This window comes from Anser cygnoides, chromosome 1 (assembly GCF_040182565.1).
Source record: "Anser cygnoides isolate HZ-2024a breed goose chromosome 1, Taihu_goose_T2T_genome, whole genome shotgun sequence".
In the NCBI taxonomy this organism is placed as follows: domain Eukaryota; kingdom Metazoa; phylum Chordata; class Aves; order Anseriformes; family Anatidae; genus Anser; species Anser cygnoides.
In genome coordinates, this window is record NC_089873.1 from 1,882,527 (window position 1) to 1,907,489 (window position 24,963).

General features: G+C 50.3%; 2 protein-coding genes across 2 annotated transcripts in view; one reads left to right on the forward strand and one right to left on the reverse strand.

Annotated features, from left to right (window-relative positions):
- Nucleotides 1-6,595, reverse strand: part of NET1 (neuroepithelial cell transforming 1) — a 49,980-nt gene extending 43,385 nt beyond the window's left edge. Inside the window, exon 1 of the mRNA XM_048062588.2 lies at nt 6,406-6,595. Within this exon, the coding sequence (XP_047918545.1) occupies nt 6,406-6,530 (125 nt within the window). The 5' untranslated portion in view covers nt 6,531-6,595. The remainder of the gene's footprint in view (nt 1-6,405) is intronic.
- A 10,383-nt stretch (nt 6,596-16,978) lies between these two features.
- Nucleotides 16,979-23,550, forward strand: LOC106038759 (tubulin alpha chain). The gene is made up of 4 exons (XM_013185510.3): nt 16,979-17,132; nt 19,665-19,908; nt 21,214-21,362; nt 22,115-23,550. Exons 1-4 carry the CDS (start codon nt 17,130-17,132, stop codon nt 23,096-23,098), a joined length of 1,380 nt encoding a protein of 459 aa, XP_013040964.2. The 5' UTR covers nt 16,979-17,129; the 3' UTR covers nt 23,099-23,550.
- The last annotated feature ends 1,413 nt before the right edge of the window (nt 23,551-24,963 follow it).

The window sequence follows — 24,963 nt, forward strand, 5'->3', positions numbered from 1 at the left end:
CCCGCGCTTTAATATGTTTAGCGTGTCCTACCAAAAGGGAACAATTCTCCAGAGCTGTGACTAGTCAGGTGTGCTCACACCTTCTTTGTTCCTTGCAGGAAAACACCAGCTATAAGACAGTTCCCTTGCACCAGCAGGTGTTAGTAGGTGTCCAGTAGGGTCAGGCTTTCATTCAGGTTTGCTGCAAGAACACTATAATGGATTTTAATAAGTCTTCAGACACTCTGAGCACAGGGAAAGATGAAAATGACTATAAAAAGCTACTAGATATTTCACTGAAAAAAACAAACAGCCTACACATGAAGAAACCAGTTAGTAACTAAAATACACTATAAACGTGTATATAAATATATACACACATATATATATAAATGCCTCTCAGTTTTTGAGGTACTTTCTTCCTAGCCCTCTTCCAGCTGCTGAAATGTTGTGAAGTTCTTGCAAAAAGAAGAGCTGAAAAGAAAAACAAGCAAAGTACACACAAGCAAAACCTTAAGCCTTAAAAAAAAACATCCTGGTTGGTTTTTTGTGTACTGCTGCCCAAGTACCAGCATTCTCTTAAAGCCACTTCAGGCTGAGGCCTGGACACGGTTCGGGTGTCTGTGCTCCCGCAGCGTTACCCGTCTCCCGTGAACTCTGCATTTCGGGCCCGTGGCAGCACAAGCGACTGAAGTGGATGCATATTTGCATACCGTGCCTTGAACGCGCTCAGACCCAGACACGGCCTGCTTTTGGAGTAAAACAGTGGTAACACGAGAGCCTCTAGACATTTTCTGAAAGCTGCGCTGTAGCTTCCAATTACGCTCAAGTGATGCATTTTAATAACTACCTTCTTCAGTGGAGCAAAAGTTTCCACTTGTGCTAACTTTGAAGTGATAATAGTAAGGAACAGTGTAGGTTTGCGCTCTTCATTATTGTTTTTACCAGTCCAAGAAAGTCTGATGGAATACAGGCTTTAATCACAACAGAGATCAAGAGCAAGCGAACACTCATTGCAGAAAAGCCATAATTAGGGAGAAGAAAGGAAAGAGGTATCGCCATCAAAACCACGTCGCCTTCCACGGAGCGTTAGGTCACAGGCCAACAAACGACTGCCTTGCAATGGGCTCTGTGCGCGCAGTGAATAAATACAAGCCAAGCGAAGAGCTTGCAGTAAACCGTGCACAACAAGTGGGTGATCACAGAGGATTTAAAGAGCTTTTTTAAATATGTAAACATCATCGGGGAAGGACTCTCTTCAGCTGTCTCTAAACCCCATCCTTCTGTGTGGACAAGCAGATTCTTTGCTGCCATCTCTGCTGGGAAGCCTCCTCCTGACAAACCTCCCACGGGGGCTGCGGCGAAGGATCCTGCTCTGCACAGCACCTCTCCAGCGTGACCGCAGGCTGCCACCAAGAAAATCTGTCCTTTTCCCAGCCAGATCCCTGCAAATTGAGTTCACCAACCCCACGACCACAGGGAAAAATGGTTTAGCCACTGACTGAATGCAAAGCTTTGTTTTTTCGGGTGCTGGTTCGATATAAAACTCAACCAGGCAGCTCACCCTGCAGCCACAGCGCAAGTGGGACCGCTGCAAGGAAAGCGGCAGGAATGGAGTTGGTCTGGGGAATCCAGGCCCCCTCCACCCCTCTGGCAGGAGTTCACAGCCAAGGCATCGATGGGAAAACACAGACTGATGCTGTCAGTCTCCTCCGGCACCTGCTGCTGCTCTGCCAAGCTCCTTTGTCAGCCTCCTCTGCTCATCTCGCTGGGCAGCAGCTGTTTGTCCTGGCTTTCTCCACCCAACACCATCCAGCCTGCTTCAGACCTCAAGGGCTTCACGTGACACCACCCGTGTCCACACAACCGAGCATCTTTGCCATCTTCCACACTAATGCGAGCCACATAAAAACACATTTCTTTAATCCTTCCATCCCAAGTCAGCCAGTTAATTGAGATTAATGCCATTTGAATAACTACTGAGGACTGATGGGTGCGATTACAATGTTTACGAGTGCATGAATACCCGAGTCCTCCCTCCCCGCTGCAGATAGCTCATCTCAAAGTGACACAGCACTGACACTTGCTCAGAACCACACCGTCTTTGTAGCTCTGGGACCCCGGGACAGGCACAACACTGCATGAGAATCGCAGGATCATCATCGAAGAGCTGCGGCACCAGAGCACAAGACGCAGACTCTAGAGAAGGGGAGTGTGAGGTACAGCTGGAGCTAGCTGATGTGACAGTCCATCTGCCCTCACAGCTGAATTTCAGCCCTGCACAACCAGGGAAACCACAAGAAAATTTCACGGGCTTGCCTGGGGTGGGAGGTACCTGTCTCGTCCTGCGGGCTGCTGGGCCATCCCTGCTGCGAGCTGCTCCTTCCCAGTGCCAGCCTCCTGCAGCTTGGCAGGAGGTGCATGCGAGATGCAAGCTGGGGTTAGATAGCGCGTCTGGGGCAGGAGAGAGGACTCACTGCTTTATTTGTGTTACCTCAGCAGAGGTAACATGCCCCTGAGCTGTCAGCCTCACCTGGATTCACCCCAACACTACACATGTGAAGCTGGGAACAAGATTACAAAGCAAACAAAACCCCAAACAAGGTTTCTTTTACCCATCCCAGAAGCCTACCTGCAGTTTCTTTGCCACTTTCTAGCTACCAAAGCCAGGGACACGAGGTTCAGAGCAACACTGCCCCTAATTCCGGGTCAGAAACCAGCTGCCAGCAGAGCAAAAGTCTTCCTGGTAAATCCATCCTTCCCTCCCACCTCGGGACTGCTCTGGGCACACTTGTAATTTCTCTGTGTCTGCTCAGAGAAATTACCTCTTCTGATCATATTTTAAACGTGATTCACATCATCATGCAACAGCTACAGTGGTACTGCTGAGGGGGGAAAGATACAAAGGGAAAATAAGACGTTAAAGCAGACCCCAGGTTAGAGCTCTTAGAAATATTCCCAGTTGCATGAAGTCACTGTCTAGCATGCTACCAACTGTCTCCTCCCTTTTTAGGCACAGCTCTGAGATCACACAGACAAGCGGCCGGCTCCAAATACTGTCCAAGCTGCACCCTTCACACCTCCCTGGCCGTATACCCCTCTTTCGGGAGGGTTAGCAATTCTTCGGCGTCACAGAAGCAAAACTTGCTTTCTAAAAAAGGTAAACTGCTACTTAAAAAAAAAACAAACTGAGCCAGTTTGAGACTGCTGCGGAATGTCATAGCTGTGAGGGTCTAAGGGTACAAAAGCAAGGCAGCGTGTCCGAGGGGACACGTCTAATAAAGGATATTACCTCGCCCCCAAACACTGAGGAATGTATTTTGTGCATTCACAGGCTTTCAGTCGGAGGCCCCAGGCCCGCAACTGGAGCTGTTTGTGCCTGGAGAGATATTTGACTAAAATCAGCCTGGTGGGCAGGGGACTCCTCCTCCACGGTCAGGTTACAGGGCTGGAGACAAAGAGCTTTTTCATGCCTGGGTGTGCACGCACTCGCAAGTGTTGCAGCAAATCAGCTGGGGGAGAGGTAATCCATCGTGCATACGTTTAAATAGAATTAAATTCTAGTGTAGAAGCACCTGCCTGGGTAGCAGGGGCCTTTGCTGAAGCGCTCAGTAGGGTTTTCCCAGGGACCCAGCAGCATTCAGCGCCCCGGCTCGTGGCATTTCCATCCAGAAGAGCCCCAAGGTGCCCACGCTGGCTGCGGCAGGTGGATAGGTGCAGTCACAGCCAGGAGGGGGAAAATCACCCACTAACCTATACCAACCTTGCAAGGTCAGACTGGCTTCAAGCTCTGGAATCGAGTCCTGCAGCAGGACCACTCAGAAATAAGACATTTTTGTGCATCTGGTTAAAGTGGTTAAAAAAAAACAACAAAGAAACCTGCTTCTGGATGCTTATTCTCTCCCTCTGTTGTAGTTTGCCAGCCCTCCAGAGTGGAGGGGATTAAACAAGTTAAATGTTACAAGTGGTTTGCGGCAAGGCGGCCTCCTCTCCATTACTCGGGTGGTGAAACCACCGCAAGAAGGTCAAGGGCTAACAGTCAGTACTCGTGAGACTCCATCGGGATACTGGGTCCAGCTTTGGGCCTCCCAGTACAGGAACCACCACCAACTGGTGCACCCAGGCAAGGGCACCGAGCTGGTGGTGGGGCTGGAACACAGGAAGAATGGGGAGAGACAAGGATTTGCTCAGCCTGAGGAAGAGAAGGCAAAGGGGGATCCAACTGCTGCCTACAGCCATCTAAAAAGGGGGCAGCAAGAAGGAGCAGAAACACACAACAGAACAGAAAGAGGCAACAAGCACAAGCACCAGCAATAAAAAGAAAACATTAGATGTAAGGAAAAGTGGTTTTGCACTACGAACGGGTGGTCAAACTGTGGAACACAGACCCCCAGAGGTGGAGACATCTGCCCTTGGAGGTTTCTGAAACACACCTGAGCAACCTGACCTAAATTTGAAGTTGGCCATCTTTTAAGCAAGGGCTGGACTGGAGACCTCCCAAAGTCCCTTCTGGCTAAACCTCCCTATCATTCTCAGGCCAGCAACTTCTTGAATTGCTCTACACACATCTCAGGACCATGTTCTAGGTGCAGAGCTGGCATCATCTTGCTTGTGAGAGATTCTCAGGATGAAGGGTTTAATCCAATGAAGGTCTTATCTGCATGAAATCCTTCCCCAGCTTCACTGCAATCTCTCTGGGCCTCTCCACACAGACGAGCCTCAAAGAGGAATGCACGACTGACCATCCCAGAAACCAAGCTGGTGCGTTTCATCACCTCACCGAGACACTGAAGCCTTCAATTACTCTACACTTCTCAAGTGCAGTAATTACGGAGCTACAATTTGATCATCACGACGATAATGCAGCATATTTCTACAAAAAGCATTTATTTTTAAAGTTCATTGAAGTGTTCTGCCATCCAGAACACCCAATGGTTACTAAAACTAGCCAATATGAAAACCGAGCTCACCAACATTCACCTTGCTTTCATTTTAAGTCACTTAATAGACAATATCCATTCTGGCCTGTGAGGAATTTCAACAGGTTTCAAACAAGGGGCTGCCCAGGTTGCCTTCCTCGTTATCCCCAGGGCACAGACGGGGCAAAAAGCAGGTGCCAGGCTTGGATGCAAAGGGCTGGAGTCCCACAGTGGGCACAAATAACCAGGGCAGCAAAGGAAGGACCCTGATCATAGCCTCTAGAGCTGGGACTGCCCTGATAGCAGTGTGCTTTCTACATCACCTGCACACCTGGAGAAGTCATTTCCTAACCTCGAGGGTAATAAAAAGCAGAGATCTCTGCTGCTCCCCCTGGGTTTATCTAGATACGAGTCAGCAGGAGTTGGGTCACCCGGGTCAACACAGATAAGCTGATCTTTGGTTAGTTTATGACATAATGGTTTCTTCCACAGGGTGGTCTTGAGAAAGGTCTCCCAAGTCCAACGCATCGAAATAACAGTAATAGATGACACACAGAGGGATTTAAAAATCAGAGTAATAGCCAGGGCTAACGCTGAGTCCCCCATGCCCAGGGGAGGGAGTGAATCCAGTGTTATGGCCTGAGGGGATCCTGGAGGCTTGGCCAAGCCCTTCAAGGATGCTGGTGATGGCCAAGGGGTCCTGTCCCACTCCAACCCTCCCCAGAGAGCCCAGACCCCACACAGCAGCTGCAAGCTCCATCGTCCTTAACAACTCCCACTGCCCCCAGCCACAGCCCTACAGGACTCAGCACATGAAACGGGTGACAGAGAGGTGCAGGGGGAGCCCAATCCCCTGACACAGGGCTGTGCGACAAGAGAAATGGGAGAGGGAAAAGAAATCCCACCTCCAAACCGCACCAAAGCCCACCCTGAAGAGAAGCAAGGACCCTCTCTTCCTGCTCCCAGAGGGATGTGTAGGTGCTGGAAGCAGCCCCCCAGACACCCCCCCCTAAAAATAGGGAGAGGAGAAGGACTTCTTCACGGAAGCCTAGGGTCAGTTTGGGACACAAGGACGGAAATAAGACCAGCCACCCCTCTGATGGGTCAGGAACAGGCAAGGAAATCAGTTACGACCTGAGGAACGCCTCATCCCCCCCAACACTTTACAGTATAAGATGTGGCACTGGGATACCCCAGGCCCAATTACAGGACACTCAGGGACCCCCTAAACCCTGATCACTTTATAAGACAGGACAAAAAGCCAGCAGGAGGGGAGAAAGCATCCTTATATCCCTATTTTATACGGTGGGAGTGCAGCGGATCCCCCAAAATTCCCCTCACGAGGTAGGAGACAGGGGTCCCATATAGCCGGGGGGGATTTACCCATAAAACAGAGGAGTGCCCTGAAGGACAGAGTCCCCAGCGGTCTGAGGAGATGCCCCCCTCACGGTACCCACGGGCGGGCTCCAGCCCCTGAGGGGGAACGGGGAGGGATCGCGGCTCCTACCGGCTGCACGACGCGGCCCCACCGGGGGTGCTGGCCGCCGGGGGCGAGCGGCTGGCGCGGGGCCCTGCACTTGCCCTGCCCCGTCTCCGCCGAGGGGGTTTCAGGCCCGTGGGCTCGGCCTCCATGGTGCCACCCGGGGAAAGAGGGACGGGGACGGGACCCGACGGGGCTCAACCGCGCCGCTTCAGACCGACACAAAATGGCGGCGGCGGCGGCGACGGTACCGGCGGCGCCTCGGCGGTTTGAAAATGGCGGCGGTGTCGGCGGCAGCCAATCAGAGAGGCGGGAGGCGGGCGTTGCTAGGAAACGAGGGGGCGGGACTAAGAGGGGGCGGGAGGGGCTGAGCGCAGCGCCCCCTGGTGTCCGCGCTGAGGGAGGAGCGCGGGGAGGGGAAACTGAGGCACGGAGCCGGCCCCCGGTCCCTAAACCAAGCGCTGTGTCCCCTCTCCTCCCGTCCTCATCCTTCATTTCTCCTCAGTGAAGTAAAAGCCAGTGCCTCACGGCCCCCGGGAGAGTAGCAATGTCCCTTTCATTGGAGGGAGGCAGAAATCGCCGGGGTTGATGGAGGAGAAACAACTCTCCCCCCCCCTTAACCCCCGCCCCCCCCCAAATCTGAAAAAATAAACTTCGGAAATCAACTGCGATCTAAAAAACGTGCCTCAGACACCCCCTCAAAATCCCCTCAAAATACACATACAAGTGGTTTAAACGTGGTGTGAGCTGGGATGTGACCCAGGGTGAGGGCATGGGGCCGGGGCAGTGGCTCCCCTCACAGAGCCGCCTCCCTGACCCTTTTCTCCTCTGGCTTTTGCAGGGTTTTCCCTTTCCCCTGACAAAACGAGTGTTAAATGCGTGGACCCTATGTAGTATCATGAAACCAGGCAAAGGAGGGAGGTGGGATTTTCATCTCCTGCTTGTTTGTGTGAGGAGACTGGAATCTCACAGGCCACAGTCCCTTGCTGAGGTTTGCAGCGTCCCAGTGTGAAACCACCGTGTAAACTGTTTACAACGCAGTCTTAAATTCTGATAGTGCTGGGGAAAAGCAGATGCCTTGGCTAGACAGGCATTGGCTAGCAAACCCAGCAAATTCTGTCTTGAAAAGCTATCAGATACCCGCCTGATTTGTCCCACCCCACTCCAGGTAAAGTGGGGTTTTGAGCAAGACACAGGGTGAAAGTTTAGACACGCTTAGATGAGGAGACATGTCCCACTTGGGTGACATCTCAGCTACCTTCATTTCAGCCCTTCCCCTCTGTGAAAAATGGCTGTTATGTTGGGACAGGGTCTCTCTCATGGAGTGGCAGCCCTAACTGGTCCCAGAAGAGGGAGTAGGTAATGGTTTATCATTGCTTGGAAATTGGATTTATCTCCTCTGGGGTCCAAGTCTACCTTTAGACCAGACAGTTTTGGCAAAAAGATCTCCCTTTAACAATGCTGGCACCCCAGACTGCTATGCTGGAACGACCTTTTACAGTTTATCATGTTCATTTCAGTCGCAGGTTGATCTCAACTTCTGTGCACCAGTTGGATGAAATGCTTTGAAACGCATTAAAAATCCCACATATGCACAAGGCATTTCACTGCCTTGGCTGTATTTTAGTAATGAATCAGAAATGGATTCTTCAGAGGTACTAAAAAACAAGCCTAACTTTGAAGTGAAACCTGCAACTTGATTCAGAAAAGTAGATACCCCTTCTGTAAGCTGAACAGAGCAGCCTGCCAAAGGGTTAAACATAACCATATGCGAGGCAAAGACTGGAAGGTTTTAGAAAGAAGTTGTGCTTCTATTTTGAAATGTGCCATTGGGATAGGAGGAAGAATAAGCATACACAATACGCCAGGCTTACTCTCGATAGAGTATGCCAGAGTAGTCAGGCTCAGCACTGATATTATGCCAAAGTGAGAGGAATTAATTTTGTTTATTCTATTCCAGTGTAGACTTAACATGACAAAACTGTGAAGTTTCCATTTTTGTCCAAACCTAAACAGTTTAGCAAATTGTATTGTCCCACTCAGTATTTCATTTATATTGGCTAATAGTTACCGATAGGCATTCGCATACTTCATCTCCATCACTCATATCCTTTAATTTCTTTCCAGTCCCTCTCCACAGCTCTGTCTCCTGCCCTAGAGACCTCGCCAGCTCAGATGAGCCCTGGTTTCTGCAGCAGCCATCCACAAACTGGTGTGTCCTCCTGGGTTTGAAAAACTCCCAGGCTTTCAGGACCTTTTTTTTTGTTTTGTTTGTTTTTTTTTGCATTCTGCGGTGGCCACAGCCACATCCCTGAGCACTGCCTCCCCCCCAGTACAGCAGGCTGCGAGCCGTGGACTTATCAAATGCTTCTTCCATCTGGTTGAAGAACTCAGAACACAGACGTTAGTGATCTGAAAGGTGCTTATGGCAGACCTTGTCTGCTGAAACTATAGGTGTGTAGGTCATGGGGGTAAAGCATATCCAAGGAATAGGTCACCAGGGGAAGTCAGCACTCTCTTGGTGAAATCAATACTGAAGGCCCTGTTAAAACGAGGACACAATGGGAGAGGACACCGTATGTCCCATCAGCAGGTACCAGTGTGATGCTGGTTATGCAGGTTGCAGGTGGTGATGTTGTCATAGATCTATGACATGGCCTTGATGTCTTCCATGGAGCCTGAGTGCACCTTGGTGGGGTGGAAGGTCCCTGTCTTCAAGGAGATTTGTAGGATCTGGATGACCAGGAACACTTGCAGGATCCACACAGATAAGCGGGCACTAAAAGAGGGTTTTGTGAGATTACTACAGATGAGTATCCAGTGCAAATATAGGTTTTTGAAGGCCACTCTTCGTTATGAGTCTGTCACAATTGGATTGAGCTGTGGCCACAATGGGGAGGGAAACACACCCCAAAATCTGAGCTCAAGCAGAGTTGATCTGGCTTGTTACCCACCTCCAGCACGCTGACCTGTGTTTGCCTTTCAGTTACATGCTCAAGATAAAGTCTCCATCCATCTTTACGCAGCATGAGCGTGGCAGAAATCAGACTGCCTCCGCTCTGCACCCATTGTGCCTTATCTGCCATTTTGGAAGTCTTATTAACCAGCACCAAAATCCAGCATTACCAACCCGGGCTGTAGTGGTCCCAGGACGGTGTTAGCATCTCTCTTCCCACTGCTGCTCAAGGCAATAGAAGAACAGTGGACACCAATCTGAATTTCACCTGTTCACTGGAGACCATGTTAAAAAAAGAAGGCAGGTGGTGGTGAAAGAGTAGAACAGAGCAGGGAGAAGTCGACTGAAAATCAGAGTCCCCGTTACCCTTTTCTAGAAGGGACTTAAGTCCTTACATCCAGAATAATCATGGGATCTGCTAACAGCGGAAGACAAAGAGGAACCTCAAAGCATGGGACACAGCTCAAAAGAGGTGAAGAAACTCTTGTGGGCCACAGGACTCCTAGTGCAAAAATTTAGGAAAGCTAAGAAGCCGGTCCAGCTGGGAGATCCTTTTCATGCCTCTTGAAATCCTTGTTGTTAGATTTCCACTCTTTTTTTTTTTTTTTTTTTTGTATCTCTCCAGTGTCTCCGGGCTCTGGGGCTAGTCAGCTGCTCCTCCTGTCCTCTGTCACTGACGAAGGACTCAGGAGTTTGTTCATTTGTTTCATTATGGGGATGGAGAAGAAGAAAACGCTTCCTAATGCCGAGATCTACCTCTCACACATTCCTCCCTTGCTTTGCTGTATGCCTACCAGACTGGAGACATCATGCCCAAGGGAATCCCCAGCTTCTCATCTCAGGCAGCTCTGAGGGCAAGCACAGGGCAGGAAGGGTACGTTAATCTGCTAATAATCAGCACGTGAGCACGAGTCTTCATTGGCCTCACCCAATGCCTTCTTCCCCTGCCTTATGCATGAGACTTACCAGCTGCACAGCCCTGATAACCGCTGCTTGTGCATTTATGCGCTCATCAGAGCTTGGAATTTTAATAAGCGTAAGTGGATTTAGTGTGCTATATAACAATATTATCTCAAAGTCAGGCATTAAGCCCAACACTGGTTGGTACAACCAGTCTCTCTCCTGACTGTCAGGAGGTCAGGACGCCAGCTCTACCTTGCTTCAGGCCGCATCCTGACTTTATGGCCAAGTCCCCGGTAGTGTCTGAGGCAGTTTACTCTGCTGAAGATTGAATCAGGCAGCCCAGTGCTTGTCAGAGACAAATTAGGGTTGAAGATTGTGCCCACATGGTATCTGTGGGATCTCGTGAGTGCTGAGAATCCCACTGATGCTGCAGCATCCACCTGCTAGCAAGTGCTGCCAGGGGTTGCAAAATGGATTCACTGCGTTTCCAGAAGCTGGTGATGCTCCAGGAGAAATTTGAAATTTGAGCTTTGCTCTGTGCTTCTCGTCTTCGGGGCCAGAGAAGATTTTGCTCAAAGGAGGGCTTTTGCCTGCAAGGTTTTCTCTTCCCCACTCTCAGCAAGGAGGAGTGGAGACTACACTGACCTAAATGGAGAGTCTGTCTTGTTAGGACTGTGCTCTTTCGGAAAGATTTTTTTGGATTAGACAGGGAATTAGTAACACATGCATTAAGGACCTGTGGTTCTCAAACAAGCCGACTTAATTAGGCGAAGATTAAAGCATGCTTCATTGACACCGATCTCTTTCAGGATTCAAAGCGTCGAGTTATTTTGTAGAATTTTATACACTTGGCAACGTTGCTCATTTAAGCACTTACAGTACTTTGAAAGTAGTCATCTGGAGGATTCGAGGCAGCTTGGACGTTTATGATGCCATAAAACCTTCGGCCATAAATTGCACATGATTAGGGTGTGTGTCACCATCAGCATTCAGAGCCGTTAAAAAAAAAAAAAAAAAATCTAGTATTTTCATCTTGAAAAACCTAGAAAATAAGTGCCATAAAACGACATGAAAATTGCCTTTGCATTCCAGGTAGTCAGCGAGCATTAAGCTAGATAATACTTGTGGTTCACGGTCACAACAGGAACTCCGCCAAGTGACACAGTCGACTTGTGAAAGGTTTCAGAGCTCTTCAGCGAGGCTTATGAGATATCCTAGCTGGCCAAGCCGCTGCTGTAAGCCTCAAGTGACGCATTTCCCAACTCCTGTGCACCATGCAGAATTAATTCCTTTTAGGAGAAAATTAAGCAAATTAGTTTGGATAATCCAAGACACTCTGCTCCTCCGTTCTCCCTCCTTGCACCTTCTACAGACGTTATGGTTGGGCCTCATTTGTGTTTTGTCTCAGCCAAAGAGCTGACCAGCGTAAAAAAGCCAGTTTTAATAACAGCGCAGCCCTTGCGTGTATTTTTACAATGCATTCCATCTTTCAGAAGATGAAGGAAAAAGTGTTTTGCTCTTACATCTTCAAAATCGTTGTTTACATAGGCTCAATGACAGCATTTATCGTTGTCAGAGGTTTAGGGCCATTAGAAAAACCCCACGAGCTGCAAGTAATCAGAAACGTCAATCATGTGTGAGCTTTGTGGCATGGGAAGGGCTCTTGCTCAAAACTTCTTTGCACAGCTAAGCACAGCAGGGGAACAGGTCTCTAACTGCAGCTTTACGATGTCCTTTTGATGCTGCTGTGAATTCGTTTTCAGCAGCTCCCAACCTATCCTTTTCTATAAGGATACGTGCAGAAACGAGAACATCCCACTCTGCCAAGAACATCCCGGACAGTCAAATGTGTCTACCCATCTTTCCCAGCACGTAACAGATCTCTGCACACTGAATCTTCAGGTTAATCCCAATAATACAAATTAAACGTCTGCACTGAAATACAATTCTTCCAAAACACTTGATGCAAAGCTTCAGCTTTCAACTCCACTGACGGCAGTGTTGGTACCTCTGAAATTAAACACAAAGGGAAGCACTAAGGCTGAGTTTTTAGACTGCTCGTGAGATTGGCAAGAATTTTTCTACCCCAGCTTTGCTCTCAATGTTTCCCATATGCAGACAGGTGGGAAATAAAGGTGTCTCACAGAGAAGGGCCCTTCGGAGTGGGTCAATAAAGAATTGAATCCATGCTGAAATGCAACACGGGGCAGTTCCATGGGGAGCAACGAACGATGGAGAGAGTCTGGCTCAGCCTCTTTTGCTTTAAAACAAAAACTTGCAGGACTGGTAGTAGGGTCAGCTACTAAGGGAGCAGAGAGCGGCCGGGATCCTTCGCAGAACTAGATAAAGTCACATTGTTGGCAGAGGAAAAGGCACAGCTCAGCCACTTGCCTTTCTACAGCTGCACACAGTCTTTAGGGCTGAGACGGCTTCAGCCGTACGGACAGGGAAATGCAGGAGGCTGGTCACTTGGAGTCCCGCTGAACAAATTGAAACTAAAAGTGCCCGGGAGCTGACGCTAAGGTTGGACAACGTTCAAGGGCACGAGACAAACTCATGGCAGGGAAACGCATTGAGTGTTACTGAGTATGTGGAAACCACATGCAGTTCAGAAAGTCCCTGAGCTGAATAAAAATCAGCGGAGAGACTTCAGGGGATGTTATATCCATTTTCCCTGCCCTTTACACTTCTCTAAGCAGCTGCTCACGGCCATGGCTGGGAGCAGGGCACCAGAAGGCAGACCTTTGCCTGACACATCACAGCCACTCTGAAACCCATTAAAGAATATAAACCCAGCTTTCTCCAAGTTACTTTAGAAGAAAGCTTTTCCTTAAAGCATTTACCTCGTTACTTCCAAGGTAATTAAAGGAAGAAGAGTAGAAATAACCCTTTGCAACTCGAGAATAAATAAAAATACATCCTCGTGGGCTCTTGCTACAGCCTGACCCCACCGCAACGAAGCCCCTGCCCCGCAGCTGGTTGCTATCTGATTTCGGGGAGGCAGAGTAGAAGCACAGCTGTGCAGACACAAATCCAGAGAAGGTGCTTTCTCCACCCTCGGTTACGGGAATAGCTTCGAGGCAGAGCTGGTTGGGGGAATTCTGCTGGAACGGCGCTCTGCTGAAATATGCAGTTCCACTCCAATTGAGCTGTCTCGCAGAGTGGGGACGGGTCTGCCAGGGTTTTATTTGGAAAGGAGAATGAGGGGAGGGGGGTGGAGAAGCTGGAATGTCAAAACATCCCAACCTGATAGCCTTGAAACGGAGGGTTTCGGTTTTAACCACTTTTTGCTGGAAACTTTTTGCACTGCTGTGGAGAACGTTGAAAGTTCCTACCGATGCCGAATGCTTTTGTTGCAAGCGGTGTATTGGTAGTTTACTTTTGTGGTAAGATTAACTGATTTTTTTTTTGTGAGTATCTCTGATCCCCCTGCATCCAAATTGCTGCACTTGTCTTCCATTGCAAGGAGGTGTTTGCAGGAGCCAACTCTGTGCGTTGGAAGGAGGGGTAGGAAACCACGTAAGTGGATTTGTCCAAACCAAGTGGAGTTGGCCCTCCTTGTGTCCTTCGTGCACGCGAAGCAGAAAAGCGGGGAAGCAGCAGGATGAACACAAACGGTGCATGGACAGAAGCACACGCAGTCGTACGCTGGAGATAGCCAGGCTAACGCCTGGATAAATCATCTCTGGTTATCAGTAACAGATGCCTGAGCTGAGGCTGGGGCCTCACTGTGTCGTGATAAAGGGCAACCAACGTCAGGAGCAGCACTTCGGCAGCAGCCCTGGCAAACCTAAAATAGGGGAACAGTGGCCTGAGGCCTTCCTACAACCTGGGGGGAGAAGTGGGGTGTCCAGAAGGCTAGGTGGCCCATCAGCAAGGGGGTGCCCCTTGGGAGGATCCTCGTTTGCTTACCAGGCATGTAATAAAATCTGCACGGCCACCGTGAGCTCCTAAGGGTCTCAAAGGTCTTATGGGATGTGCTCACCACTGGCTGAGCCTTGGGAACAGCTGGCATAGGACAGGCTCCCTCCCTTTTGGAGGATTGTTAGTGGGTATTGGCGTTAGGTGGGACGAGCCCAGGTTTGTCCAGGTCACCGGGGTGTTCTCATTAATGGTGTTTTGGGGTTTTATGTCCCTGGAGGACAACGGGGGCAGACAGAGAACTGCTGGGGAATGGGATCTGGTGGTTCAGGTTAACGCCGAGGATGCAGATTTCTAGGACTGTTGTTCTGCATATTGGGCCAGCACGAAATTCACTTGAAAAGACAACAACCGCCTTCAGGGGGACGAGGGTGTGGAAAGTTGGCAGCCTTCACTCCCCAGAAAAAGGCATAATGAGAGCCAGTGGCTGAAAGCTGATGCTAGGGAAATTCACGTGTGAAACAGGGAGCAAATTTAACTGGGTGAACAATTAAAGACGGGAGCAAATTACGCCTAAAATGGTGGATTTGGGAGCTACGTAAATCACTGTTTTTTCAGTTCAGCCAATTAACCAAAAACACCCTGAAAAACCCACATTTGGCTCAGCTTGAAGCAAAATAGAGTTTTTTTCCCCCCACACTTTTTCCTCTTAGAGCAACACCAAAAATTAATATTGGCTGAAAGTAAATATTTTCTCTTCCCAGGGCCAAAACCTTTTGACAGCAGGTTTTTCTCTTCCTCAGCAGCCCGATGATTCAAGTGCTTCCCCAGAGCGTGGTCGCAGATCAGTTCTCCCCTCCGCCCGAGGACACTCATTCAGCGAGTTTTGGGATGCCGCCCCCATCCTCGTGGGTACGGATTTGCTCCGTGGAGGCTAAGAGCAGCTGGTGCATGGTGGGGACGGCAACAGGAGGACCAGGCAGAGCCAGGAGGCAATATTTAGGATGCTGGAGTGGGAAAAAGGAGGCAGCAGCTGTGAGGTCTGGCTATAAAAAGGCCGGGAGCTGCCGCAGTGGGTCCTCTGGGGGGTTGCTCTCTGGCCTTCTCCTTGATGCTGTTCTAAATACGTCCCGGAGCTGAGATTGCAGGCAGGTTGTCTCTGTCACCATGTCACCACCTACAGCACTCCTCCCCTTCGCTTTCCGTTTCCCATGAAAAAAGAAATCAGCCGCCCCAAACTTTGACTCGGAGTCACGCGTAGCTCGGCGTTGACCAGACATCAGCCAACGAATGAATATTTCATACTCAAAACTGCCAGAGTTCCTCATTTTCACTGTTCTCCTTGGGAAACAGATGTCTCCTGGAAAGAGAAGATCTTGTCTGACCGGCAGGCTCGGCGCGCACGTTTGGGGAGGTTCTCGGTTCGGGCCAGGAATGAATAGCTTCCCTGTCCTCGGAGGCCACCTTTATTCCCAGCAGAGGCCACGACGCTGACAAATGTGTTTACGTGAGGCTGTATCTAACAAAAGAAGGCTGCCTGACCCAATTAGCCCTGAATTCCCCCACTTCCAAAGCAGGTGCGTCCAACCTGCTTGGCTTCCCTAAACCCGTGGCATAGCCCGGAGCAGGAACAGGGTGATGCTCCCATCTGCCCGCAGAGGCTGGGCTCAGCACGTTGGTGGAGGAAAGCTGGTCCCTAGATGCCTCCTCGGGCAGGTCAGCTCATCTCATCTCATCTCTCTGCCCACCAGCACTGCAGACTCGTGCCCATTTTTTGGCAGAGCTGGGGGTTGAATTCTCCCACGCTTCAGGCTCGGCTGAGCCCATACGTGGTGTTGAGAATACAATTAGGGAATAAAGATTCGCTGAAGAAGGTCACCCCGTGGCTGGTGGTGCTCCTAAGGTCAGGTTGGAGCATGCAGGTCCATGGCAAGAAGTTTAATTTTGCTTCCTGAAAATATCTTGGAGTCAGCTTGGATCAGGATGTGTGCAGGTGACTTCTGAATATGTTCAAGGATGAAGAGTCCCCCATCTTCAGGTTCCTGTTCCACATCTGACCACCTTCGTGGTGAGCTGCAAGGTTCTTGAGGATGAACAAGCCCCACGCTTACCCTTTCCTTCCATGTCCTGTCCCCCAAACCTGGCAGTCTGCACTGGATTTCCTCCAGTATACCACTGCCTGTCTTGTACTGGGGAGCCCAAACTGGACCCAGCAAGCAGAGGGGGTCTCACAAATGCAGAACAGAGGGAAAACTCCCTGCCTGGGTGATTTCATGCAGACACAGAGCCCACTGAGCCATCAGGGCAGACCCAGAGCATCCCTAAAGATGTACCTACCCTCGTAGGGTACCTGCCCCTGGATGGGGCCAGAGCTGGCTCCGAGTCCCTATGTCAGCTCTCGGCAGGGCAAATGAAAAATGAACCCTAAATGTCCAGCAGGTAAGGAAAATGGGGGGTCTGAGCCTACAGCTTAATGCCACAGAGGTGCAAAAATCAGCGGATTGCCAAGGAGGTCATTGAGATACGGAATGCAGAAATAGAAAAGAAAATAGACAAAATACAACATCACCAATGGCAGTGCTCTGGATAACAATAAGGGGAAGATTATTGTTTCTTCTGGATAAAGTGAATCATATGGGGGTACTCAAATTTCCCCAGAGTTTCCTTCTTTTTAGCCCAACTTCGGCATCTACTTTTTTTTTTCTTTTTTTCTTTTTTTTCTTCTTTTTCTCTTTTTTCTTTTCCCAGTTGAGGCTGTTTGGAAAAAAAAAAAAAATAAAAAAAGAAAAAAGCTGCACTGTACCCCTGTAGGCTGTTTAATCACAGAATTTGCACCAGCCAGACACGAAGAGACCGTTTTATCCCTTGCTATTTCTGGGGATGCACAGGAAAAAGGAGCTCTGCTCCTTTAAGCTAGCAGAAAGCTTCTTTATATTCAGGTGGAGTCAAGCCTTCCTGGGCTATAAAGTTGCAGGGAGAGGCAGGGGCAGCAGCTGTTTTGCTTAGATCTTAGCGAGGCTCCAGTCTCATCATGGTAAGAGCATGCCTTATATTTGTATTAGCCTAAACTTAAAGTGTAGGCTGTGGATTTTCCAAGCGCACGGAGCTGAACAGCTTGCTTGCTCTCTTTCTCTCCTGTCTCTTGGGGATGTTAATTCCAACCGGCTTTATTTAATTGCTGATTAGCTTATGGCTTATTGATTCAAACTTTGCTCCTTATAAGGGAAAAGTGAGGGACTTGCTCGCAGAACAGCAAAGTGGCCTCTTGCTGCTTTTTCCCTCTGAATTTGCAGCTCCTGAGATGGGGTCTGTAGAGTTGCAAAGTGCCTGGCTCTCTAATGCAAGTTGGGTTTTTCTTTTTTTTTTTTTTTTTTGGCGGGGGGGAACCAGCATATCTTGAAACGCAACTGTGGGGTAGAACAAAGCCTGAAGTTTGGCACCGCTGGCCCTTTTCCCGAGTTTAACACTTCAACTCTCACACTGCCACAGGGATCTGGTGCAACTTGCAGAGACCTTTAGGGTTTTTTTCCTTAGGAGTGAGCTGCCATGTTGCCTTTGTCTGCTACAAACCCTTGGGATTATTTATTAAATGAATAAGGTCCCCCTTCCTTCTAGGTTTATTTTTTTTTTTAATTGAATCTTTGCCCTGAAGAGTTTGCAGCTGTGAAACTGAAGGGGATTGATCTGGTTACTAAAAAACTTGCAGACCTGCCTACTCTGGCTGAAACTTTTTGTGAAGAGTAACACAGCTGTCACCCTCTTGTGAATGCAAAAGAGCGCCTTGTTGGAAAATCTGATGATGTCCTTTTGCGTGTTGCAAGTGGAAGAAAACTTCAAAGTAACTCCTAGCGAGCCAGCTTTTGAACTTCTTCCTTTTATCCCGTGACTTCTAGAGTCTGTCCCGGTTATAAAACAGTTAAACATTCCCATGGTATTTCCAATGGGAAAATCAGCTGGACAACAATAGGCTGCCTATGGCCAGAGTCGGTAAAATGCAATTTATCTTGATGCAGAGGGCAAAAGTTGGAGATCTGGAATCTCAGGAAAAAAAAAAAGGGGGGGGGAAAAAAAAGCCCTTCCAGCATATATGGGGAGGGTTTAAAGAAAAAAAAAAAAGTTGTAGAATGTGATCTATGCTTTCTTCCTTCTAGCAGGCCCCTCTTTTCTTTCTCTTTTCTTCTCTTCCCCCTGCCCTTCCCTGGGCTCTGGGCTGAAAATGGCAGTGCCCCCCTGCAGCAGGTGCTGGGACCAGCAAACTGGGAGAGGATGGTGAGCGGAGCAGCTGTTCCGGCCCGTGCCCCCGACGGGGCTGTGCCGCTGACCCCTGCAAACCCTGGCGAGGAGCTATTGCAACCATCTTGCTGGGAGGGATGGGCGAATGGCAGGCAGCATTTCCCAAATAGTGCAAATATCAGCTCGGAGAGGGAGGACTTGCACGCGGCCTCCCCGCCCAGCAGCGCTGGCGGGCTCAGCCCGGAGCAGGGTTCAGCTGTGCTCCACCAGCTGTGGGTGGAGGGCTCGGTGTCCCTCTGCGGTGGCGAAGGGATGCTTGGACAGTTGGTGTCCAGCTTTGTGGCAGATGGCCTGGACACGTGGTGGCCCCTGGGCTCAGCTTGAGTGCTGAGAAACCTCTTGGCACGTCCGTGCATGGAGGCAAAGAGGGGAGAAGTCGTGTTGCGTCCTGATGGCTTCTCATGGCCAAGAACAGTTGGTGCTCAGGACCCTCTAGTGTGGCTTAGAGGGTTGTGCCTTCAAGGGACCAGGTCCCTCTGGCCGGGCAGTCACGTTTAGGGGTGTACACATGCAAAGCATCCTCTCCATCACCACCAGGAGCAATGGTACTGCTCACCGTGCCTGGGTGGGATCCCCAGCACCCTTTAATGGGATCCCCTGGGGAGCTGGCGCTGCAGCAGCACTTTGATCTCGGGGAGGTGGAAACAGCAGAGGTGCCAATTACCGAGGGAAGCGTGCAACCATCAGAAGTCCCCAGAGAGTCTCCAGAAGGTGCAGGTACCTCCAACACATCCCTGGAGGTTGTTTGGAGGCTCCTGGAGGGTGACCTGCGTAAATGGAGACTCTGAGCCTCTCCTCGGCTGTTGGCCTGCCCTTGTTCTGGCCCTGGGCAACTGCTGCTGTCCTCCAGCTTTGTTTCCTGGTGTGACTCCAAGCTTTTGGCTTCTCCCTGCTTGGTGTAGAAGTGTTTTGGAGCCTGGAGTTGTTGTCCCCAGGTCCTGACCCCCAGGGGATCGGTGGCCACCTGGCTCCATGGTGGGACCAGGTGAGCACTGCTCCAGAAGGAGCCAGCGGTGCTCAGCTGCTTCCTGCCTCAGCATGAAGCCCATCACCTCCTTCCTTCCTTCCTTCCCCCCCTGCCTCAGGCCAGGCAAGCCCTTCCTAGGGATGCTACGCCTGTGGGTCATGGTTTGATCCTCGCTCCAGCTCCCAGCGGTGGGCGGAAGCCGCCTGCTTCCCTAATCAGCGAACGGCCCCAACGAGAGCCACAGGGGCTTAAAGTTAAGCCGCAGGATGTCTAAAAATTGCCTTAACGCGCCGTTTCCCCTTGCAGAGGGAGTGCATTTCCATCCACATCGGGCAGGCGGGCGTGCAGATGGGCAACGCCTGCTGGGAGCTGTACTGCCTCGAGCACGGCATCCAGGCCGATGGGACCATTCCTGGCCCCAAGGTGGCGAAACCCGTGGAGCCGGAGGCCGAACAAGTGGATTCGTCTTTTGAGACCTTCTTCTGTGAGACGGCGTCTGGCAAGCACGTGCCCCGGGCAGTGTTCATAGACCTGGAGCCCACCGTCATTGGTAATAGCGGGTGTTGTGGTATCGTCATTTGTCGTCAGAGGAACTCCTCGCCTTTCTTACTGGGGCCTGGATCATTGTCCAGTAGCTCCCACTCTCTTCTGCTGTGGTAAAAAGTCTCCAGCCAGCAGAACTTGGCTGGGGGCTGCCTTTCCAAACGGATCTGGGAGGGACAGACCCGTTATCCCTAATACCTGTCCTCAGCTCGTCCCTCTTCTTAAGAGGCCTGCTCTGTTAAGCAGGATCCTCACAGGTGTGAAGAGGTGTGGGTTTATCAACCTCAGTAATACACCACAGGGTGAATTACCACATCCTAGGACTTGTTCCACATCTGGCCAAGGCTTCCTCTGAAGCTTCTGTGGGCAGATGGGTGCTACAAGTTCTGTGGAAGCTGTATGTTTTGCTGCTGCAAGTTTGCTACTTCCCCCAGCTCCATTAGTGATCTCTGGGGGGTTGACTCAATTTGATGTTTTAATTTGATTCACAATACCTTCCTATTCAAGTTCTTTTCCTCAAGAATCTGGTGGAAATGACTCCCAGTCACCTGCATCCACTTAGGCTGTGCATCTAACCTGCTCCTGCCTCCTAGGCCTCTCCTGGGGGTGAATGTGTTCCTGTCTTACCATCTCGGATGTGTGACTCGCTATTTCAACTAATGGAAGGAATGTAGACTTCTGTTTGGTTCCATTTAATTTTTAGGTACCTAGTCAAGGCACTAAATTGGGATCTGAGTAAGCAAGCCAACAGAATATGAAATGAATGAAAATGAAATATCCAACACTGAGTTTGAGTGGGTCTGAATAACCTCTGGAGGTGTCTCAAACTCACTGACTGTGTGGAGCCTAGAGAAATTGCTCCTAATCCTATCTTCGTTAGCTGGGTTGGATGAATATAGGGGAAACGTCAGCGCTGAAGGCACCCTGTCTTCTCTTTGGTGTGCTGTAGGGCAGGCGGTGGAGGCCATGCTTCGAGCCTCCTGCGACAAGCAGGAGCATAAGCTGCATGTGGTAACTGTAGACCTACACCAGTGTTGGAAGCATAGGCAGCATCCTAAATCTTTAAAGCCAAATTATGTCAGGATCTCAAGGTGGATGCTAGGGGAAGGTGGAGGAGTAGGGCCTGGACAGAGTTATTCTGACCCTTGCTGCGATCCCCCGTCTGCACTAACCGTGCTGTAACTGTTACTGTGTGTGTGTAGCCTCATCTCACATGGGTTCCTAGGGGATTTTATTACCCATTTTACTCTGCCACACGAATATCCACAACCTGTAACTGTGTGCTGCTCTCCATGACTGCCCTTCCCTGTAGACGAGATCCGGACTGGGACCTACCATGGGCTCTTCCATCCGGAGCAGCTCATCAGCGGCAAGGAGGATGCTGCCAACAACTATGCCCGTGGTCACTACACCATTGGGAAGGAGATCATAGACACTGTACTCAGCAGGATTCGCAAAATGGTAAGGAAAAAGGTGGTCTTCCTCTGAAAATAGCACACTGTGGACCATGCGATTAAGCTTTGGGTTTCGGAGTAATAGTCTTTGAAGAAAAAAAACCCTGTATCTGAGCTCAAAAGTGGCTGCTGCTGTGAGTGGGCCATCTGATTTTGTATATCTTCACGTAAAGCAAGGGTTGCTCAGTATCATACATGTATGGGGGGTTGGAACAGGAATGAGGCAATGCTAGATGTAAGAAGTGGAAGAGAAGGACTTTTGACCTCAAGGAGGCCACATTCCCGTTGTGCAACTGCAGAGATTAATTCCAAACAGGCAAACTGCAGTGGGCTGGCAAGACCAAACTCCATGCTTGATAAGAGCAAGGAAAGTTTGTAATGCTGTACATGGTTGCATGCAGCTGAAGTGCTTTTGAGATGTCTCCCAAGGGTCTAGGACCCACATACTGCCTCCTGTTTACTCTCAGGTACTGAGATGTGCATTTGGCTGATAACTCTGGGCAAGTTCCTCAGTTTCCATTTGATGACGCAGAACTACCTATAGTAGCTCTATGGAGATCCTGAAGTTGATTAACACATGTCTACTTATTCATCTTTTGTAGGGTGATAGGAATGGATCTATTCTAGGGGTTGGATGTACTCAAGGTTGAATTAGGTTTTGTTTAGCTACTTCTCAGTAAGTTCTCCAAGCAGCATTTATTACTATGTCATATGGGAGAGTCCTTAACAGAGAGGTAAAAATGCATTATTCCACTGCAGGCTGACCAGTGCAGCGGCCTCCAAGGGTTCCTGGTCTTCCACAGCTTTGGGGGAGGCACGGGCTCGGGGTTCACCTCCCTCCTCATGGAGCGGCTCTCTGTGGAGTACAGCAAGAAGTCCAAGCTGGAGTTCTCCGTGTACCCGGCCCCGCAGGTCTCCACAGCGGTGGTGGAGCCCTACAACTCCATCCTCACCACCCACACCACCCTGGAGCACTCGGACTGCTCCTTCATGGTGGACAACGAGGCCATCTACGACATCTGCAACCGCAACCTGGACATCGAGCGTCCCACCTACACCAACCTCAACAGGCTCATTGGGCAGATCGTCTCCTCCGTTACAGCTTCCTTGAGATTTAACGGCGCCTTGAACGTTGACCTGATTGAATTCCAGACCAACCTGGTGCCTTACCCGCGGATACACTTCCCGCTCACAACCTATGCGCCCATCATCTCGGCAGAGAAAGCCTACCACGAGCAGCTGTCGGTGCCGGAGATCACCAACGCTTGCTTTGAGTTCTCCAACCAGATGGTGAAGTGTGACCCGCGCCGTGGCAAGTACATGGCGTGCTGCCTGCTGTACCGGGGCGACGTGGTGCCCAAGGATGTGAACGCGGCCATCGCGGCTATTAAAACCCGCCGGTCGATCCAGTTTGTGGACTGGTGCCCCACAGGCTTCAAGGTGGGTATCAACTACCAGCCACCCACGGTGGTGCCCGGGGGGGACCTGGCCAAGGTGCAGCGTGCTGTCTGCATGCTGAGCAACACCACGGCCATCGCTGAGGCGTGGGCTCGCCTGGACCACAAGTTTGACCTGATGTACGCCAAGCGTGCCTTTGTGCACTGGTACGTAGGCGAGGGCATGGAGGAGGGGGAGTTCTCAGAGGCCAGGGAGGACCTGGCTGCCCTGGAGAAGGATTATGAGGAGGTTGGAAGGGACTCAGCAGATGGAGAAGAGGATGAGGCCGATGAGGATGAGTACTAACAAACTCCTGTCTGTTCTTAATGAAGCCAAACCTCAGATGAAATATAAACTATCTGTCATCAGGCTAAACTGGTCTTGAGTGCCTGGAGGTGCCAAAGGACTGTCCTGAACCTCACCGCTACTGTTTGAAGTATTATGCCTTTTCTGCTTGCCTAGTCTACGTGCTCCTAGTGCACTTCTGTAGCATGGGTGTCTCGAGCTTTGTCACACGGCTGTTTATCGATGAGTGAAGCTGAATAGGTGCCTGGCTCAGTGCTGGGGACACATCCTGCCTGGGCAGAGGATCCTGGTTTTTAGTCCAGGGGAATGTCGCAAGCTGCCTGCTTTGGTTGAAATGGCAAACTCTTGCTCTGGCTCTTACTGCAAAAGCACCTTTTAATGAGAAATGTACCAGTACACTTCTATGCAACTGTCTTTTGTATTTGAATAAAGACTTTTTTTTTTTGCTCTGAGCTCTCTGGATTTAATTGGGTTGTTTGTACGTGGAGGTCCCTACTGTGTGGATGGTGCCTTTGGGGAAACAGTGAATGCCGGTAAGGGGGTGCTCTGGGTAGGTTAACTCTGAGCATTATTGACTGTAATTGCTGCTGTGTGGGAAATATCCTATATCCTGCCAGAACTTGCCTGTCAGAAGCTGGATGCTGCTCACATCACCTCCAAGAGCAGCCTGGAGAAGCTGGGGCTGGGAGCAGGCACACAACCCCCAGTTTGACCAGTCCTGCAGTGGGGAGAGCACCATTTGGGTGGGTTTTTGCCACCTCCCCAGCTCTGACAAAGCTTCCTGGGGGCCTGAAGGAGTCCCACTTTCTGGAGTGTGAAATCAGCCCCACGTGCCTGGGCTTGGAGTCTGCCCTGAGGAGCCAGGGGCAGGTGCTGGGGTGACTCAGGAGGAAAAGCACTGAGGTGCCCCCGATAAGATATGGAGAGGGAGTGTTTATAATCCTGTTGCTCTATGCTGAATTGAGTTTGTTCATGTCTGTTGCATTAGAGTTCGTGTTTGCGTGCCACAGCCACACATCCACCTTTCATTTCAAAGCTGGGAGCCAAAAGACCGAAGATGCCTTCTGAAAAGACCAAAGATGACTTCTGGCGCTATTCCCCCAGGTAAACGCACTGGGATGTTTCCAGGCATGGTCTAGAGGGCTGGCCACCTTTTGCTGGTGGCTCCACTCCTGGCAGGCAGGCAGGGCTGGAAGTTGCTGGTTAAATTTCCCCAAAAAGCTCATCTGGGTGAGCATCGCTCCTGCCTGGAATCATGAGCCAGCCCAGAGGAGCACAGCTGCACTCCTGCAGCTTGGAAAGCAATTAGCACAGCACCAGGGCTGATGTAATTGGAGAGGTTATTTATTACTGCAATTAATTACTTGGGCACATCCATCAGCACAACCCTGCTCAGGCCCTCCCACAAATGCAGGGAGGGAGGGCCAGGAAGGATTTTCCTTATGGGGGGAGTGATATCATGACTTTTGGGAAAGCAACATCATTGCCATGATGGTCATAGGTGATGCTTTGTCTTCTCAACAAGCCTACAGACCTTCTTCCAAGAGTGTTACACCCTTCATTGTGTGGCTTCAGCTTTATTTTCTCTACTTGTGCACTGAGGGGGAAGGGTGGCCACAAAAAGAGCATCCTCTGGCCAGCAACGCATGGAGCAGCTCTCAGGATTGGGATGCCCAGTGCATTGCTCCATTCATCACCTAATTAGCCAGGGCAGTAGGGGTAGATCAAGGTGGTGGGGTGAAGTTTGTCAGCATCCTGCAGCAAGGATGCTGAGCAGTGCCTGCAGAGCTTCACCACTGACTTCTCACAAGGTTTTGGGCACCATCTCTCTCCCTTGTGGCCACACAACCCTGATTCTAGCAACA

Excerpts from the sequence above, each read along its gene's own strand:
- LOC106038759 (XM_013185510.3), top strand. Across the intron at positions 19,909-21,213 it reads CCTGGAGCCCACCGTCATTG|ACGAGATCCGGACTGGGACC; the intron begins GTAATAGCGGGT and ends CCTTCCCTGTAG. Across the intron at positions 21,363-22,114 it reads TCAGCAGGATTCGCAAAATG|GCTGACCAGTGCAGCGGCCT; the intron begins GTAAGGAAAAAG and ends ATTCCACTGCAG.